At 45.4% G+C, this 18,981-nt stretch overlaps 3 protein-coding genes across 6 annotated transcripts; 1 reads left to right on the top strand and 2 right to left on the bottom strand.

The window, feature by feature from the left end:
- Positions 1-1,561: 1,561 nt before the first annotated feature.
- Positions 1,562-8,330, bottom strand: LOC120824761 (protein Wiz). Of its 3 annotated transcripts, XM_040185799.2 has the most exons (9): positions 8,217-8,330; positions 6,989-7,048; positions 6,171-6,662; positions 5,274-6,005; positions 4,747-5,106; positions 3,988-4,202; positions 3,705-3,885; positions 3,455-3,611; positions 1,562-2,458 (listed from the first exon to the last, which is right to left on the bottom strand). In XM_040185799.2, exons 2-9 carry the CDS (start codon positions 7,011-7,013, stop codon positions 2,302-2,304), a joined length of 2,319 nt encoding a protein of 772 aa, XP_040041733.2. In that variant the 5' UTR covers positions 7,014-7,048; positions 8,217-8,330; the 3' UTR covers positions 1,562-2,301. The 3 variants fall into 3 exon arrangements, with proteins under 3 accessions (XP_040041733.2, XP_040041731.2, XP_040041732.2); XM_040185797.2 differs by having other exon boundaries at positions 3,705-4,202; XM_040185798.2 differs by having other exon boundaries at positions 3,705-4,202; positions 8,221-8,307.
- Positions 8,331-9,076: 746 nt separating this feature from the next.
- prdx2 (peroxiredoxin 2) lies at positions 9,077-12,549 on the top strand. Its single transcript, XM_040185922.2, has 6 exons — positions 9,077-9,209; positions 10,136-10,255; positions 10,345-10,498; positions 10,982-11,104; positions 11,547-11,677; positions 12,182-12,549. Exons 2-6 carry the CDS (start codon positions 10,153-10,155, stop codon positions 12,262-12,264), a joined length of 594 nt encoding a protein of 197 aa, XP_040041856.1. The 5' UTR covers positions 9,077-9,209; positions 10,136-10,152; the 3' UTR covers positions 12,265-12,549.
- Positions 12,550-13,447: 898 nt separating this feature from the next.
- On the bottom strand, positions 13,448-15,663 carry LOC120824809 (transcription factor JunB). Of its 2 annotated transcripts, XM_040185890.2 has the most exons (2): positions 14,964-15,533; positions 13,448-14,722 (listed from the first exon to the last, which is right to left on the bottom strand). In XM_040185890.2, exon 2 carries the CDS (start codon positions 14,682-14,684, stop codon positions 13,782-13,784), a length of 903 nt encoding a protein of 300 aa, XP_040041824.1. In that variant the 5' UTR covers positions 14,685-14,722; positions 14,964-15,533; the 3' UTR covers positions 13,448-13,781. The 2 variants fall into 2 exon arrangements, with proteins under 2 accessions (XP_040041824.1, XP_040041823.1); XM_040185889.2 differs by having other exon boundaries at positions 13,448-15,663.
- Positions 15,664-18,981: the final 3,318 nt, after the last annotated feature.

The raw sequence follows: 18,981 nt of genomic DNA, 5'->3' as shown, positions 1-18,981 counted from the left end.
TTCAATTACAATGAAATCACGACTAGTGGGAAGACCATCCATCAGCGTCGACACGCCACCCACGTCCCCGTGCTGGTAACTCACATGGAATGAGACTTCACAGATCGTCGCTGTGATGTTAATATGAAGCAGAGGCGGAGGAGAGAGACCACACTTGGCCTGTGGTGGAGACGGAGCAGAAAACAGAGGCGTTGTGCTGTGTGGACAGCTGTTGTAGATTTGCTTTGATTCAGCAAACGGCAACATACTGAGCACAACAGGGGCACGGAGATGTTCGTCTTAGGAACGAAATGCATCTTTTTTTTTTTCTTACCTGAACAATAATGAGATGAGATGCAAGTGGGATCAGATGCTCGCCTGTGGTATCCGTGGACACCCGTTGCAATGTGTAAATAAGAAAGATAATGCATTTTGCAATATATTCTGTAGCTTTTGAGGACGTAGAAGACACATGACGGCTTGAGACACAGGCGAGAATACTCTTTGTTGCTGAGAGCAGAGTTCACTCATTTAAAACCTTTGGACCTCCGGCTGAGAGATTCCAGGTCCATCAAGGAGCAACAGAGGATGGAGGCCGTACGGGGAGTTAGATCAATGACCACCCGTCGCCACGTTGATGGCTAAAGAGCCGGAAGGTAGAGGAAATCAAATTAAGAACCACACTTTAAACATTATCAACACAAGGGATCTCACAGGCAGCTCACAGATGTTTTGTTCGGTCAAATCAAAACCAAACTGATTTTTTCACTGCTGGACACATTTTTCAACATAATGTCCTAAATTGGAAGCCTTTCCTGAGTACCAGTACACAAACACACTTCTGTGGGAAAGATCCTGGTTTAGAACAACATGAAAAGCTCATGACTCCGATTGAAAAACGTGCAGCTTTCCTCTTCACGAGTTCAACGTTGTACCAACTAAACGCTGTGCGTAACCGAAATCTCATCTGAGACGGTGAGCATGAGATTGTTTAAAGCAAAGGGGGGGCAGTTCTGATGCAATATGTCCGGGAACACGCTTTAAGCGTCGATGTTTCAAAGAATGTGTGAACAAATTAACATGTTTTTTTACACTTTACATGCTTCATCTTTAACCTTCATTGTAACTTGTGGAACAATACACACAATATAAACTAATCTAGAGTTATTGGACACAGCGTTGTTGCTTACAGGTCTGGCCATGAGGAGGAATTACATCCTGGTGGGATGAAGAGAGAAACAACAACGTGGCCTTGGGTTTAAGGTGGTGAGCACGAACAGCAACATCTCATTTCTTGTCATCGCTCCGCTGGTCACCCCAGAATAAAGAATACTAAATAAGCCCACGTGTTTGTTTTTTAAATCAAGTGAGATCCCTAAAATGAAAAAAAAGCCTGCATGAAAGCAGACACGGGAAATAAAAGCTGCAATGTCAATGAAAGGATTTAACTTGAATCTAACTCAAGATCAATATATTGGATTGTATGGTTGACATCGGCTGCTATGTGGACTATTTGTATTGTATCTTGCGGTGAAGGTTGTTGATTATTATTTGACCATTTGTAAAAAAAATAACCAAACAGTTTTTTTTAATAAAAGACACAATTTAATTAATACAAGAGTTAAAAAAACATTTAAAAACACCATAAAAACAACAGTGTTTAAAGATATACCTGAAAAAAGTGTCAATCATTTTTTAAATTATTACTGATATGTTTTTCCAGTATTGTTATTTCAAGTTCTTTTTTTTTTTTTATTCAAAAGCATTTCCATTTACGAAAAAGGGACAAGCGATCCAGATTTATGGTAAAACCCCTTAGAAAAATGAATTCATAGAACAAGAAGCTGATGAAGGAGATGAAGTCGATGGACAAACACACCCGTCCACTCAGTAGAACAAAGAGAAAGAGAACTGACCCAGATCGTTTTTTTTCAGTGTCCGACATTAAATAATGACAAATATTGAATATATATGATTCAAACACATTTACAACATCTATACAAATGGTGGCAAGTGTGAGCAGGAGAAGGAAAGCAGTGGATATAAAAATGAGGGATGAACTGGCTTTCAATATTAACCCCAAGACATCCAGTGACCTGTATTGTAATCTATTGTATTCAGTGGATTTTACCTGAAAGGATTCACTGCTTCCCTCATGCGGCTCATCCTCGCCCTCTCCAGGACAAACACAGTGACACATTTGCACTTTTTACTGACAGTATTTTACCTCAAAGTAGACGTAAAGATTTTTTCTCGACTATGCATTGACATGTAAAAACGACGACGGTGTTTAATGTGAACTACAGACAGACTTTGTTGTGACTACACAGCGACAGGATGGGCGAGTGCTGGAGCTGCCACCGGGGCAGCCGGAGGAGAGGCTTTGCCTTTGTAGCCCAGCGACAGGATGTGTTTCTGCAGGTGTGTGATCCATCGCCCTTGAACCGACAGTGGTCCATGAAACACTTCCTCACAGAACCTGAACAGGAGGGGAAGTACGATCTTAACTGGGTTACATAAGTAACAATTTCTAGTAGGCTTTAATTAACAGCAGAGTACAGAGTACAGCTGGGCTGCATAGAAATAGTTACCGGTTATCATTTATCCCAAATAACAGATTGTTTTCTTTTTTAACAGACTGAATTAGTTAGTATTATTAGTTTTGTCTTGCTTCTCTTTTTTTCCCACTTTTAAGTGTCTTTTAAGGTTGTTCATATCGTCCTATTGCACATTTTCTAATCATGGAACTTCTTGTTCTAACTTTTGTTTCTAACTCTTTATTTAAATTTACTGAGTGAAATATTTACGAAAGAAAATAATGTAGTCTACATTAAAAAGGCATGACTAGACATATTTGTCATCTTTTAAAACGTTTTGGGGTCTCCTCTATATTTTAAAATAAAGTTATTGTGGTTTAAGCAATATTGGGCAGCACGGCATGCATTTTGTAAAGAATGACCCACCAGGAGGCTGCCGCTTATCATGTGGTATTTCATGATTTTTATTTTTTGGGTGGATTGCTCAATTCAAATTGACTCTGTGAGGTACCTCGTGAAGATCTCCAGCTTTTTTTAGTTGCTTTGTGTGCCTTTGTGTTGCTTTGTGTGGGGTGTATTCTCTATAGCTAAATGTGTATAATCACACAAATATCCACAGGTATACTAGTTCTTGAACAAACTAGCTATATGAGCATTGATTGATCAAGTCTGTGAGCTTGGCGGTTTCCATTTAGGCAGGTACACAAGGTACATTAATAAGACTACAAACACCAGATTTTTTCTCACTGAACTACAGTCAAACGTCGTGAGTAAAAGTCTGCTGTCAGCCGGCCTGGTGAAGGCGGTTTGTGAGCAGCTCTCCACAGATGTTAACTGAAGAGTCGGAGCGGATTGGCGAGCAGTGAGGACGCTCACTTCTACCCATCCTGGTCATTCCCTGACTACCAGGGCAATGTGACTCTTTGTTTTGCACTGACCTGCACTTGAGGGAGTAGACTTTGCCCACCAGTTTGACCAGAGGTGTAAGTGGGGGCTTTGGCAGCATAGCGGGGATGCTGCCTGACCGCGTGGGCTGCTGGGAACTGCCGTCCTGATTTTCTTCTCTTGCTGGTACGCGTTTGGGAGGGTGGACCCCTGAAACCACAGAGGAAGGGAAAAAAAGTATTTTTTTATACTTTTATTTAATCAATTACAGTATAACTTTATGAGGCTATTTTGGTCTCTGACCCCTTGGGAAGCGCACGCCGGGGTCGCCGTGTGCTGCGAAACTCCGTGCGTGGCTGTTTGAGTGTCTGGAGGGACCCGCATTCACGCCCGGGTTCTCGCTGGCCCCCGAAGGCTTCGAGCTGCCGCCGGCGACAGAGTCAGAGTCTGTGGACAAAGACGGCGAGGCGGCACCTCTTTGGGACTGAAGCAAAATGAAGGCATCATGAGAGGTGACGCAGCATTGCTCGTACATATCCTGATGTGAACTGGAACCCTTCGAAGCGTATTTCGGAGCACAGCCCACCTTCTTGATGTACAGGTCTCCCATGCGATAGCGCTGGGTTATCGCTGCCACCTTGGCCGGGTCCCTGCGGATCAACTCACTGAGCAGCTCGATGGGCGAGCTCGCCCCGTCTGCCTTCCATTCGATGATCCCCAGCTGGCGGAGGTGCGCCCGCGCGTGGCTGGCCAGGGCCTTGCGGTTCTCAAAGTCGAAGCCACAAAGCTCGCAGGACGCGTCTGACGCAGAGAGGACGAGGGTCAGTATCTGGTGGTCTCACTGGTTCAGTGAGTTGCAAGATGTTATAATTGCGGATGCATTTTGATTTGTGCTACATTTGTGTTGAACCTTTTTATCTGATCGTGAAGCGTACATGTGTGTCGTCGGTTGAATCAGTGAAATAGTTTAAAAAGGGACGGCCGAGTCACGTGAAAATAAACAAATCTACATTTTTAAAGGACAAGCCTGGTTTTGCTATGTTTTCCTTAATGAATAAAACTAAACTATGCTTCTGTCTTGAATACCTTCCTAATCCACCTTCTCTGTTACGCTCAGATCATTTTTGTTCCTATTTACCATGTAAATCTGGCCACTGCAGTTTTAAACACCGCTTGCTAGTGAGTATTCAAGGCGTGTTTGAGTTATGAGCACGACCGAGACACGACCGAGTCTAGAGGATTGAATCTTAAATAAACAGAATACCGCAATGTGCCTCAGCATCTTATAACTTCATGGTTGTAAAATGATTAAAATACAGTTTTTACAGTGTGGTGAATATACTACCGGTGTGCGAGGCCGCGCTCTTTCCGGATGAGGGTTTCTCCTTCAAGGAATAATCCAGAGGTGCCGTGGAGGGGCTGGCGGACGGCTCTCCCGGCCGGAGGCTGTCGTGGGACCTTCTGGAACCTTGCTGGGTCCACGAGGCTTTGCCTGATGACCTGGTGGGCACGGACACTTCCTTGCCTTCATCACCGCGTATCATGACCTCTTTGAGGAGATCAATCGGGGACGTTCTGATCGACCAGGTAAGGCCGAGCTGGCGCAGATGGGCGCGGGCGTGGCATGACAGGGCTTTGCGGGTCTCAAACAGCTGGCCACAGAAATTGCAAAGGACTGTGGGCGGGGATTGTCCATCTGCAGAATCTGGCGGGAGGGGAAATAAAAAGGATGAATCCATACATTGGTGTACACATACAAACAAATGAATACTTTTTTTTTAAAGAAGGTCTTTATCGCCAGTTTCTAAAATATGGCACCTCACAAATACCATTTGACAACTAGCAATTTAGATGAATGGCTTTTTGCTTCACCTGCATTCAGAGGCTTCGAAGCAGCGGGGGAGTTCTGCGTGGGAGAGTTGCTGGTAGCGGCGGATCCCTGGGGTTGAACAAACACTTCAACCTCCACAGGCTCGGGCTTAGGCTTCCTAAGGAGGGGGTCAACAGCCAGCCGGAAGCCTTTCTTAGCCTTTGGGGCCTTGTTGAAAGGAGACCGGGCGTACTTCGCGGGGCTTGAGGAGAGAGCCGTGGCTGCGGACGAGCTGGTTGCACTGTTCATTTTGGTAGGCTCTATGGCTTCCAGCATGCCACTGCTGACCAGTTCTTGGACGGCTTCAATTGCAGAGCTTTTCCCCAGCAGGTCAGCCACTCCAATCTGACGCAGGTGAGCGCGCGCGTGAATGGCCAGGCCTTTACGATTCTCAAACTTCTCCCTGCACAGAATGCAGGTGAAGTCCTCTGCCGGTTTAGGCCGTTTGCTGGGTGCTGACGTGGCAGCAGAGGATCGATTGAAGGGCCGCTTAGAGGCGGATTTAGAGGGATTGTTGGAGGTGCCCGCTCGCTTCTGCTGCTCGTTGCCGATGGGCTTGAGGTCCTCCTCTTCCATGATTTGGTAAAGCAATTGAATCGCGCTGCCCTTGATGTCGCTGTCGGGGATTCCAATCTGGCGCAGATGTGCCCGCGCGTGGCTGGACAGGCCTTTACGCGTCCCATACCAGCAGCCACAGAGCTGACACACATGGACCTCATTTTTGGTGTCCGACGCTGCAAGCATGAAGAAAACGATGAGTGAAAGGAGCCTATTTGTGTTTACTTTCCAACAAAATACAGTAACATTACTAACTACCCGTAACAAAAAATAAGGTACCCGGGTGTTTCAGCTCTGTCTTGCTCACCCCCACTACTTTAACATCTAGAATTCAGTCCTACCTAAGGAGATGGGGGCGTCAGTTTCCAGCGGCGCCCACAGCGGCTTGGTTTTGGTTTGGCGCTGTGACAATGAGCTGCTGCCTTCACTTGTCCTCGACTCAACCGACCCAGGACCAGAGGGGTTGAGGGAGGCCGTTGACTCTTTCAGTCGGGCCGGAGATCCCTGATGATCCATCTTATCTGATGTTGTAATGACCGCACTCCCCGCTCTGCCGGAGACAATCCTCTCCTCTGGTGCTGAGGTTTTCCCGGACTCCTGCTGAGATGCTTTTTTGGCCGTGGTCGGCCGACACACAGACGAGGCTTTGAAATCACTGATGGAGTCACCTTTCTCCTGCATGAGCTGGTAGAGCAGTTCGATGGGAGCACCGCTGCTTTCTGACAACGTCACACCAAGCTGCCGTAGGTGGAGGCGGGCGTGGCTGGAGAGCCCTCGTCGTGTCTCAAAGATCGTTCCGCACACCTCACAAATGACTGGGGCTGCAGTTGCAGCTGTTGGGAAGTTCAGATGGGAGTTTGTCATCACAACTTAAACACTTGAGTCATCAGAGTCTCTAACAACAAGAACAAGCCTGAAGCTTGTTTTGTAATGAGTAGATTAAGCTGTTGCCACTTGAGACAGACTTGACAACCTTTACTTACGTCAAGACTCAGAAAAGAGAAACGTGTACACACACCAATAAGGCTGCTCCAATATATCTTTTGACTCTTCAAATAATTATTGAGCAATTCAATAAATGATCAAGCACCTTCTGGCTCTCGTAAAACAATGCATATGTTGTATTTCTTAGTAGCCCATTCATGACAGTGTCTCCTACCCTGTGAATCCATGGCTGCTGACATTGATGTGGGTTTCTTTTCAGGTTTGGAAGAGTCGACTGCAAATTGAGAGCACAAAAATGCAAGATGATTATACAAAATCTCACCTATTTTTCTATACATTCTTGTTAAATGTGTCAAAAGATACATAAATGATGTACTGTCTTTCTCAACCATACTCATACCAAATAAGATATCTTTGGGGTAACATGTGGTCTCCAACGACAATACATTTTTTGATTATTTTTCAGCTCAAATAATAATTATTTTTAATGATAATACAATTTTTTCCTGTAAAATGCAGTATTAATGTTCAGCCTGACGTCATAGGTTCATGTGACAGCTCGTGTTACTGGTGGTAAACTGGTACGCAGCACTCTGTTCATTGAAATGGGTGCAGTCCGCAGCAGCCTTGATCACCAGAGGGTGACTTTTTACTGCTTCATGACCGGAAGTCAGGTGACGGTGGAGATTTTGGATGTACAAAGAGTGAAGGTGCACAGCCTTTCCCTTGTTTGGGGATTTATAAAATGCATGGATTCATCTAGGGTCGATACAGAAGTGTCCTCCTCCACATGGCTTTAGAGCTTGGGGTTCAGTGGTGTCCATGGATGCCTCTTACCGACTTTTAGTACGCAGATGTGAACTAAATATTGTGTATTGTGTATGTTCCAAACCGACCGACCTCATGACGTCACAGAACAATGGAGATGAACCTGTTTGGACTTCAGGTTATGCAGTTCAATCGTTTATATATTTATATACAGTTTCACCGACTGAGTTTACCTTGATCTGTAATGCTTTTTAGAGTGGAAGTCCAACTTTAGCTCACTACAACGAGATACGATTCTAGTATCGCGACATATTTTTTTGCCAGTTAAAAAATTTGAATGCATTGCAACTTGAAATGTCATTCACTTTGAGAATCGTCTCTATTTATAATAGTCCGATTCGCATTACAACATCTAGTAGAGCATAACCACACAGGGCACCTATTAACTTTAATTATAAACATGTAACTGGCTGAACATATTTCATGTTAAAGCTAACTTAGGTTAACGTTGTCGCTGCTGCACCCTTTGTTTTGATTCGGAAGAATGCTAATGTTAGCTACATGCTAGCTCACGTTAAACGTTCTTTTTAACGAAACAGTGACTAACTACAGATCCTATGCATTTCAATGGAAACTAAACGACACTTGTCAAATGTAAATAGAGGTTAATTTACCTACAAGGTTGAACACATTAGCTCAGTAATGTTAGATATGTTTCAAGCATTGACCACAAGCTTAGAGGAAGCTGGGGTCCTTATATTTCCGGTGAGCAATGTTTTCAAAATAAATTAACTAAGGCGATGCTGCTGTAACTATTGTCCCTTCCAAGAGTCACATCCCACGACTAATGTTACTGAAGGGATTTCTGACCACTGAGGCTGTGTTTGTGTCAGGAGAGCTCACACTGTAAAAAAATACCGAGGAAATATACAGTAATTAACTAGCAGTAAGTCTCAGGTAAGTTACTGTAAAACCAAAATAACTCAACGCATACACTTAAACAGTACATATACATACGAATACTTGTTGCAGAAAAGTGGTCATTGCGACTAGTTCTTAACAATAATTATTCTTGTTGATATATTTTATTGTTGCAGTTAAGTTGCAGCAAAACTTTTTTTATTGAAGTTCAGGTTGTTGAAGTATTGTGTTAAACTTAACATACATATAGCAAAGATAATGTGCAGTTTGCTTTAATACAATAAAACGTGTTTTAAAGTTAAATGCGACTTAAATTTTTTGCCGTAAAAAGTATACTGTCAACAGAATAAACTAAATGTACAGATGAGGACTGCCATGTAATATGGGCCAACGCTCTGAAACTGCTTCTAGATGGATTTGGGTGCAATACACATTTACAGAGAAAGTGTTCAGTTATGTTAAAGGTAATACACTTATCCCTGTTCGAAGTTATATATAAGTAATGTGTGCCATTAATATCTTTCCCATCAAGTAACTTGGTTCACCTGCCATCAAGTTAACACAGAACTCACGCGCTAGTCTCCACCTTTACTTTGAAATAAACTATTTACTTCCGGGAAGCAAACTTCGCCCCGCCTCCTTTTTTTGCCCTCAATTGTCCCTTCCCTCTTCTGACTGCTCTCCCCCTGTCAGCAGCGGACCGCGACCACTCTGCAAAAGTTCTCCTCGGCTTCACAAAGCGACGGGTGAGTGTTAAATTGTGCGTCCGTTTGACCTGCCACACGTTCACGGTGCGTTCGGCTTGGCTCCGCCGGAGAAGAGGCCGCTTTTTCCTGGAAGAGTGAGAGAGAGCGAGCGGCAACAAAGGGGCCCTAACGTGAGATCAAGCTAATGTTAAGCTAGCCGGGCGGTCGCTCTCCTCCTTCTTAAGTATTTGGGCCTTTTTTCTTCCTTTTCTTTGTCCCAGTGCTGCAGCTGGAGGGGAGGAACAGGTTGATGGGCTCCATTTATTCCATGGAGAAAAAAAATTATATTTCAAAGACTTGACTTAAAACGCTGAACTTTGACCCAGCGGTGTCTGCTTCTGGGGTACTTAACGTTGTTATCTGTAAAATTAAAAAATGATTCTTAGCTTTTGACTAAATATTAACGGATTCTCTTTGTATGCACACAATATTCATTGTACACTAAGTATTTTTGGGTATTTAAAGGAATAACCACCGTGTGGCAGCGTCGAGGGCCTGGTCGGATCAATACTTTGTTAATCGTGTAAACGAGTTGATTTCCGGCATTTCTATTAAATTGTACGTAGTTTTTTTTACATTTTTTATTCCAATTAAACCATCGCGTAAAAAATTTCTACCAGACACAAACGTGTACCCTCAATGTTTTCCCTTTTAACGTATCATGGTTACGTAAGCCTCTTAAACTGCTATTGTTCCCCTGCGGACCCACCATGACTTGCATGTGACTTGACAGGGTTTTTCTATCCGAGCGAGCTTTTGAGTTGAGCACCATTTGTCTAAAGAGCCGTAAAACCTAGTTGTGCCTCTTTTTAAGCCTCAAGCTCAAGTTCTTTTCAACTTGTTCGGGATGTCAGAACTCCCCCAGCTGCTCTTATCTCGTGGCATCAATCATTTTGTGGTAACCGCATGTGCTGTGTCTCCTTCAGGCATTGCAACCATCACCATGTCCTCTGCGAATGCTAAGATCGGCCATCCCGCTCCAGACTTCAAAGCCACCGCCGTAGTTGATGGCCAGTTCAAGGACATCAAGCTTTCGGACTACAAAGGTAACTTGGTGTTATTTCACAAGGAATATTTAATGCCATGTCTAATATGGGTCGATCAGAAGTCAATACACATGTCCTGTTCTCCTCAGGGAAGTATGTGATCTTCTTTTTCTACCCACTGGACTTCACCTTCGTGTGTCCCACTGAGATCGTGGCTTTCAGCGACCGCGTGGAGGAATTCCGTAGTATCGGCTGTGAGGTGATCGGCTGCTCTGTAGACTCTCACTTCAGTCACTTGGCATGGTGAGAGATTTGGTGGCCTGTATTTTAGTTTTTATAGGGTCTTTTAGTTAGTTAGAATAAATAACTAAAAGCAAAAAAAAAGTCTGAGACTAAACACAAGCATTCCTTTTGAGGATTTAACTATTTCTGTCCATGACCTACTTTAAGATCCGTCTTCACTGGGAACTGTGTAGGAAAATATATGTTATTAAATGACTGAGATCAAGACATTGTAAGTTTGCAACTTCTTGGAGCTCCGCTTCGAGAAACAGTTTTTGGGAGATCTGAAGCAGCAGAGTTTATCTCCTGTCACTGTGCTGCTCTGCATGGTCTTGATAAGTCCTGAGGTAACGGCCTCTGCTCTGGCTCTCCATGCGAGCTGGATTCTGGCACGCTTAAAGAACAGTGCATCAGGAGTAAGAGTAATACTGTCTTGTCGGGTTGATTTTGTGTGTCCATAGAATTTGGAAATGCCATTTATATTATTATATTTATTCTCAACAGGATCAACACCCCGAGGAAGCAGGGAGGTCTGGGTAACATGAAAATCCCGCTTGTGGCAGACCTCACCAAAACCATCTCCAGGGACTACGGTGTGCTGAAGGAAGACGACGGCATCGCCTACAGGTCGGGGAAAAACTGTCTTTGTCGAATGCCAGTAGCCACTGCAGTGGTGGTGGTTGGCACGCCGCAATTTGAGCAAAGCAATGTACCACTGGGGACGGAGACGGCTGTGAAAACATATTGTAGCTGTCCTAAAAGAAAAACTGGAGCCACATTGTTCATCTATGACCAGCCGCCCCCGTGTCCAGCAAGGCAAAATTACTGTTATCAATGGATCCTGTGGGATTTGAGATGAGACAAGGTTATAGTATATGGTCCTGACTGCTATCAACTTGCTGTGGAGGACCACCTCACTCAAGTCCACTTCAAAAGAGAAGTGTGTCCCTTGAGGGAGAACCATAACATACACATCTAACTTGGTCGGTAGTTTATCTCAGGACACAAGTCACCAACGATCAAAAATGATGTGTTTGCTATACTTAAATCTTAATTTGTGCCTTTTCAGGGGTCTGTTTGTCATTGATGACAAGGGCATCTTGAGGCAGATCACAATCAATGACTTGCCCGTGGGTCGCTCTGTGGATGAGACTCTGCGCCTGGTCCAGGCCTTCAAGCACACGGACAAACATGGAGAGGGTGAGTGAAACCCCTGTTAATACTGCAGCTGGTTGTTTGGGCTTCAGGGATGCATGCAAATGCACAATGCTTGTTGTGTGGTTACGCTCTTTCTTCAAACTCTTATACAGCAAACAAAAACATGTATTTGTAACTAAATTATTTTAATGTTGAAGGCTTTTGCTTCTGCACTTATTTGGTTGTGGCCTGTTTTTTTTTGGATCCTCTAACCTTCATGGATTATTTTTTGAAGCTGTGGTTGTCTGCTTGATCTCACGAGCATTTATTATTATTATTATTATTATTATAATAAACTTTCAATTGTATGCGTTAGGGATACTTTGTACAGTAAAGCTACCATGTAACATATTGAATGTGTATAAATGAGGTCGTTTGGAGATAGCCTTAGCTGAATGGTTTAGCCTCTGGGGTATTCACACATGTACTTTGTTCTCGGGGCATGTCATGTTCACTGTCCCTCCCACCTTGTGCTAAACTTTGTTCCTTCTCCCCCCCCTCCCGCAGTTTGCCCTGCTGGCTGGAAACCTGGTAGCGATACGATCGTCCCCGACATTGAAAAGAGCAAAGTCTTTTTCTCCAAGCAGTAAATGCGGAGGTCTTCTGACTGACTTCCCAACTAGCACTTGCCTTCAGATGAGGTGTTCCTGTGAAGCAGTATATAATGGCGTCCAATCTAAAGACAAAATGTCTAAACCTTTTAGATAAATCTTTTGTTGCGAATCTTTGTACGTCCAGTGTATAATTGGTGGGGTGACCTTAGTCTCAAGCACTGAAACTATATTCTGTTCAATTTTCAGAAAAAAACCCATCTATTTTTCCTTGCTGTAATTGAATGGTTTGCTACCATCCTTATTAAAACAGTGGGTAAATTCTTTGTGTGTTGTTTTTTTCGTTTGACAAATGTAACTAGCAGAAGCTGTACATTGTGAGTGTCGTTCCACTTGTGCCCTCCAGGCGGTGCCGTGGTGCTTACAGAATGTGGGAGAATTAATGCCAGCAAACACTGGCGATCAGTCGAGGGCTCCTCGCCTGAATACGTCACACATGATGTGTTGGTTAATGTTGGAGTTACGTTGGACTCCGCTCAACCATCTGCCATTGGCGAATGGGCCAATAGTTCATTGGGAAAGACTGGATTGTTGGATGCGGTTATAAAGACATGACTGTCCCAGCTCCAGATGCATCCTGATGTTTGAGAACGTTCTTTTCTGACTGATTGTAACATTGGAAAATACCCCAAACCACCTGCCGTCTTTATTTTGAATGAAGTGGAAACATTTGTTTGTGTGATCAAATTTAAATCTAGTTTTCTGGGTGTCTTTTATAACATAGTATTTAGACTAGCTTTTTTTTTTGTCTGGAACTTTTTTTCCCCCCCCAGCTCATGTTCTCACGAATTGTTTTGAGAAATTGAATAATGGGGGGGGGGGGGAACTCCCTCAACCCAATACACGGCTCGTGGGCAAGCCGCTTCACTGACGCGCGTGCACGCACCTTGCGGTGCTCGGGGGGGGGGAACTCGGCCTGTCTGACGGGTAATGTAGGAGGGAGTTCCCGGAAACCTTTTCATTGTGTGACGTTTGACAGCATAGCGGACCATATATGGAACGACGCGTACGTACGTCAAACGGGAAACGGTCCCACGCTGGGACGCCTCCAACGTCAAGCGAAACTCTGCTGCGGACAACACTGACAGCATCGGTCGTGTCAACGAGAATTACCGGAATAACGTAAGACCGTTGTAAACAAACCCAAGAAAGTACACGCCTCTTGTTTCAGAATTTCATTTACTTAAATATATACTGTACAGGTAAAAAAAAAAACAGGCTCAACCTGATGAACAAAAATAACTTACATAAGAATGTATCACAGATGTCAATTAAAGTCAAATGTAAACAGGCAAAGCCAAAGACGACACTTAAAAAACTATTCAAAAATGCGTTAAGTGTTTTAGTCTCGTGTGATCTCTGCTGCGCCTTCCAGCCATGCAGACACGTCGGTCCCGTTCTCTCGTAAAGGACTTATAAAGTTCATGTTCATTGGGCGGTCAGTGCAGTTCATGTCCAGTGTTTGTGTTTTCTTGTTCTAAAGTGCATTCCTTTCCTCAGTAAGACTTCACTTTGGGCCCCAACATGAGCTGGCAGCCACTGCTCACGTGCGTCATGACCTTCTGCTTGAGCTGGGCCACCTGATCCCGCAGCACGGACGCCGTGTTCGACAGCCCGGCGTTGTCCGTCTTCAGCACCTTCACCTTGTCCTCCAGGCGAGAGATGCGCTCCAGCTTGCGCCTGCGACACTTCGAAGCCGCGAGCCGGTTCCTCAGCCGCTTGCGCTCCGCTTTCATGCGGTCCTGGTTCTCCAGGTCGATGGGGGACATCGGCGGAGACCCGTCGCTGCTGAGCATGTCCGGAACCGTCTGAGGCTCCTCTTTCAACCCGCCGAACCGCTGCGAGTGGACGCCCGCGCCGGCCAGGGAGTGCTGGAAATGGTGCGACCCGTGCGGAACGGCCGCCGGCGGCGGGTGGTGGTGGTGGTGGTGGTGCGCGAGGTGAGGGTGAGGATGGTACTGGTGGTGCGGCAGGTAGCTGATGGTGGTGGAGGGATAGCTGGCCGCGGACGACAGACCGGGGTTGGCGCCGCAGCTGTTTAGGGTGGTGTACTCCAGCGCGTCCTGCTGCATCGACGCGCACGACACCCCGCCGCCGATGGACACGTTCGGGGGAGCCATCTGGTTCATTTTGTGCAGATCGTCCAGCGCTTTGACGAAACCGTCGGCGAAGCCTTCCTGTTCCTCTGTGATGCCGCGGTTGTAGAGGAACTGGCCGGGCGTCGGCGTGGTGGTGATGACCCCGTTGCTGTTCTGGATGATCAGTCGCTCCAGTTCCGGGGAGGCGAGCTTCAGCGAGCCCACGTCCACCGACCCGGCCGAATAGAAATCGCTATCGGCGCGCAGGTGCTGTGGCTTGAAGTTCGAGCTCCGGTAAGAATCGGAGAAGTTCAAGTTCATACTCTGCTTATGCAGCTTGTAGTCTGGCAGGGCTGCGCCTGGATGGCCGTAAGCAGAGAGAAACGAGTCGTCATAAAAAGGCTGTTCCATTATTGTGGACATATTTCAAAATACAAGTCAAATACAAGAGTGCGCTGCAAAAGATGCTGCGTGGACACCGAGGCTTCAGTGTCCCGAACTGATTCAATCTCCGGCACCAGTCCCGCCGAATTATTATACTGAAGACCACAGCTATCAGAAACAGAGCAAAACTTCCAAAAAATTGGAACTGTACTGTACCAAGTCGTCGATTTGTGCCTTTAGTTGAATTCAAAGCGGAGTCCAGTGACTAACTCGGGTGTTTTGATTCCACGCGTATGAAGCAGAATGTCTTTGGGGTTTTTTTTGTTTCGTTTTCTGCTCTCAAACCGAGCGCGTCCTGCGTTTCCTCTGTAGTGACAAGCGGCCGGTCGCGCGCTTGCTGTTCTTATATCACCGGCTCCTCGTGCGCTCCAGCCAGCCCGCTGATTGGCTCTCTCTCTCTCTCTCTCTCTCTCTCTCTCTCTCTCTCTCTCTGTGGTCCCCGCCTCCGGGAAGTCGGACACGCTTGCTGACGTCGTTGCCGGGATCACGGACCGCACACAGAAGAGGCCTGTCCGGCGTGCGGTGCGCGCCTCAACCCGGGTGAACGTGGGCAAAAAAAAGATGCAAGTGCACATCCACACTCCTTATTGTTTATGAACTGGTGAAGTTTGAATGTGTCGCCCAGCTCAAAGACATCCAGAAAAAAACAACACTAAGTAGCCTTTTCCAAATGGAGGTCTATCGGGGTCTAAAACACTCTCAACAACCGCTTTGCCTCTTACTCTAATCAACAGACCCCAGCGGTGAGGATATATAGTCCTGTGCTGAGTCACGCCATCCAGACTGATATCGGACAGTCCATATATGGGTGTCCTGGCGCACCAGTTCCTCCCCGACAGGAGCGGGAAGCCAATCCCATGTTGGAGCGCTTCCAGCGCTCGGGGATGTGGGAGGCGGAGGAGGCGCGCTTGCTTTGCGCGTCGGCCTCCACCCCCGCAGGCAGGGAGAGGACGGCTAGGTGGCGTGAACTTTTGGGCGTGATGTCTTAAAAAAAAGAAATGCACGAAGGATAATGTCTGCCAGGAAAATGAGGACATGTGCTCGATTCTAACTGTATTTAAATGTAGAAAATACTACTCAGTACATTGGATGATCAGAAAACGAGTTCAGCATTGCTCACAAAAAAATGCACATCTAATTAATATTGTAGAAATACAATAGTGGATTCCAAAGCAGTATTATTTGGAGCTGACACGAGAGTGTGTATTTTTCCTTCCCTACTTCACTGTTTTTATTAGAACCGAATATGAATCAAGGCAGCGTAAACAAAGACGCAGGCGTAAAGGTGCGCTATGTTTGTGTAAAGACATGTCCCCTGGACTGAACACCTGTTTGATAGAGAGACGTCTTTGTCTTGTCTATATGATAATGACCTCTGAATCACTTCCCGCAGGGCTGCGCGCCCACGCACGTTCATTTCTTCTCGTTCTACTCGCCAGCTATCCTCAGGTCACATGTGTGTTCGTGTGTATTCTCATCATGGCACCACCATATACACATTCTTTAATCTAGCACCTTTTCTACACGTTTATTAATATTGTAGCGATATTCATTTTAGATAGGATGAGGTCATTCTTAGGCTCTAAATGAAATGAATGGTAAAGTATTCTCACTAGCTTTAACCGTTAAATATATAAAACGGAACACTTTAAAGATAATGGGAGAAATGCCAAATTGTAATAGGAAAAACAGTCTAATCTAAACTATACTTTTAATTGTTTGTCTCACGGGCCGCTTTAACTCATGACGAGAGAGATGACAGCAAAGTTATGTGGTGGTAAATGAGGTAATTCCTCAGTTTTGGACTCAGTGTTGGGATTTTAGTGGGTTTAAGTGACTTAAAAAGGGAGGATCAAAAACATTGAAATATGTACTTTTTGTACAAGGTCCTACGTTTCTCATAACATCATCTCTCTTTAGACGCCCTACGCCTTCCAAAATTAACTGTCCCAACTCAACTATTTGTGGGCAGCATGAGCGGTGCTTAATCGCGTGGATACCTGGCCTAACAGTTTGGTTTGATACTAAATACGAGGCTAAACTATTTTTTGTTGAATTGTGTTTCAGTTTTGTAAGACCAGGTTTTCTGTAACATAGACGCCATTAAGCCCTTTTTTAAAGAATATCTGGCGGCTCCCGACCACTCCCTCGATTTGGGGGAGTCAAGCGGTTTGGCCAGCTGTTACGTGAAGGTCAGTTTGGGCCGAGCTCCTCCCACTGAAGCGGTGGCCTGATGTGCCGGTGTCAGGGAGGAGAAACAGAAGTAGTTTCAAGGAAACAGAAGTATCACTCAGCGGTCAGTCCCAGAAACGGATGAGGTCACTCATCCATTTCACGAAAGGTTACTATAATCACAAGAATATGACCTCTTACAGCTTGTGGTCGGTTAAACGTTTGCAATCGCTAAGATCAGAAACAGAAGGAAGATTCTTAGAAATATTTCAACGCGTTGTCCGCCAGCTTTTTTGTTTTTGTCTGAATGTGTGACTCGAACCTGAAGTCAGTTTGAGGGAGGGCGATGTGTTGTTATCTACGTGGGACTTTCCCACTAGAGACCCTTAATTGGCTCTGAGACTGTGAAAATGTCTTGCTCGCATGCACATCGTTTCATGCGGCTACGCGCTGGAATTCACAAGCGCTCAGCTCAAACACCTCATACATGCAATTCTGTCACTATATTTGAGCGCCGGGGGGATTCAGGTCGACAGCAGGGCAATAAAGAACAAAAGCAGCAGCAGAGATACGAGAAACATGAAAGCCACAGCGAAGCTTGTAGGTGCAATTACCTATGGTGGTACAGACCTATGGCCGAGCAATATAAAGACCACTATCTGTGTCATTGATTGTTAGCAGACCACATGATGGCTGCTGGCTGTGCCCAGGAGAGAGAGAAGTGAACTGTGGGAGGCACAAGTCGTAATAAAATACATGATAGGGAATAGTTGAATATGTCACATTGTACCATCCAAGTGTGTCATGTATCAGAAAGTCCAAATGTCAACAACACATTTGGTCTCTTTCAGCTATGAATCACACTTCCCAAATATATATTTTTTACTGAGAATTCAATGATCTGGAACCAGCCAGGTCGAGTGACCGAGCTGGTGTAATTACACATGAGGTGAATCGCAAAATCATTGGGGAATGTCCGGTTGGTTTTACAAAGAAAGGCAAAGAAAAGGCTAGTTTAATCATGTCATGTCAAAACAGTGATTTGGATATACAACATTAGGACTGTATGTAATTGCGCAAACAATTGATTGATCTTGATCTTGTCCTTCACTCACTTCAAAAACACTTTTGTCAGAGAAGGACACAACAGAGGAACACCCGAAAGCCGCTGATGTTCATTTGGCCTTCATCGCAACTTTAACTCCCTCCTCTCCTCATCGCCTCCCACCGAAACCTCCGCAGCTTGTTCAGGCTCTAAAACATCGGCCGGCTTTATTAAATGAACCAGAAGTAACTTTGCTCCCCGCGTCTTTGGCAAGGTCTTCCGCGCTGGAAGCTCGGTGACCTGGAAGCGGCCTGTAGGTGTGGTGAGTCAGGTAGGGCTGCTCGTCGGGGCAAAAGAGCTGGCTGTCCCCGCGAGGAGAGGACAGCTCACACAGCGGCGTATTAAGTCAGAAGTCCTTTAAAGAGTTTGTGGGTCACTTAATTTAACGCTAATAAGCAGCCGTAGTCAATCCACCCCCAAACTCCCAACAACCCCCTCCTCCCCTCCTCGATGAACCGAACCCCAAACCGCTCACCAAAAGCCCTTTTCTTCTTCCCCCTCATCGTTATCTGGCTGCCTGTGGGAAATTGAGCCCCCTTGTGCATGTAATCGCTTTAATGAAGGCATGTTTAATCAGCATATTCTTCGTCTGTAGCTCCCAGATAGTGCCAAGGAGCCTCGTAGCGACGAGAGACCTTTAGCACAAGACAGGATGATTGCTGGGGCCAAATGAGTGTGGCAGGAAAAGACAGTCGGACCCAGCTGTCCCCCCCGGCTGACGTAACGCATATGGAGCTGTCCTTCCCACTTCCCCTTCATCTACACGGATGCTTAAACTCCCTGTCACTCTGCCAGTCCGTAAAAACGGAGTGGGGGGTTTAATTAGGTCTAATCTGATTCTACATGCCCGTTTGGTTTGTAATTGAGCTGTCTTTTTGTTTGGAAAAAATATTAAAA

This window comes from Gasterosteus aculeatus, chromosome 9 (assembly GCF_964276395.1).
Source record: "Gasterosteus aculeatus chromosome 9, fGasAcu3.hap1.1, whole genome shotgun sequence".
NCBI classification, from domain to species: domain Eukaryota; kingdom Metazoa; phylum Chordata; class Actinopteri; order Perciformes; family Gasterosteidae; genus Gasterosteus; species Gasterosteus aculeatus.
Note: the sequence above shows the minus strand (reverse complement) of the source record. Positions and strands in the feature narration are given on the sequence as shown.

Excerpts from the sequence above, each read along its gene's own strand:
- LOC120824809 (XM_040185889.2), bottom strand. The coding sequence starts at position 14,786 with ATGTCCACAATAATGGAACAGCCTTTTTATGACGACTCGTTTCTCTCT.
- prdx2 (XM_040185922.2), top strand. The coding sequence starts at position 10,153 with ATGTCCTCTGCGAATGCTAAGATCGGCCATCCCGCTCCAGACTTCAAA. Across the intron at positions 11,105-11,546 it reads GACGACGGCATCGCCTACAG|GGGTCTGTTTGTCATTGATG; the intron begins GTCGGGGAAAAA and ends GTGCCTTTTCAG. Across the intron at positions 11,678-12,181 it reads CACGGACAAACATGGAGAGG|TTTGCCCTGCTGGCTGGAAA; the intron begins GTGAGTGAAACC and ends CCCCTCCCGCAG.
- LOC120824761 (XM_040185797.2), bottom strand. The coding sequence starts at position 7,013 with ATGTCAGCAGCCATGGATTCACAGG. Across the intron at positions 6,006-6,170 it reads TGACGCCCCCATCTCCTTAG|CGTCGGACACCAAAAATGAG; the intron begins GTAGGACTGAAT and ends TCATGCTTGCAG. Across the intron at positions 3,612-3,704 it reads CGGCGTGCGCTTCCCAAGGG|GGGTCCACCCTCCCAAACGC; the intron begins GTCAGAGACCAA and ends CTGTGGTTTCAG.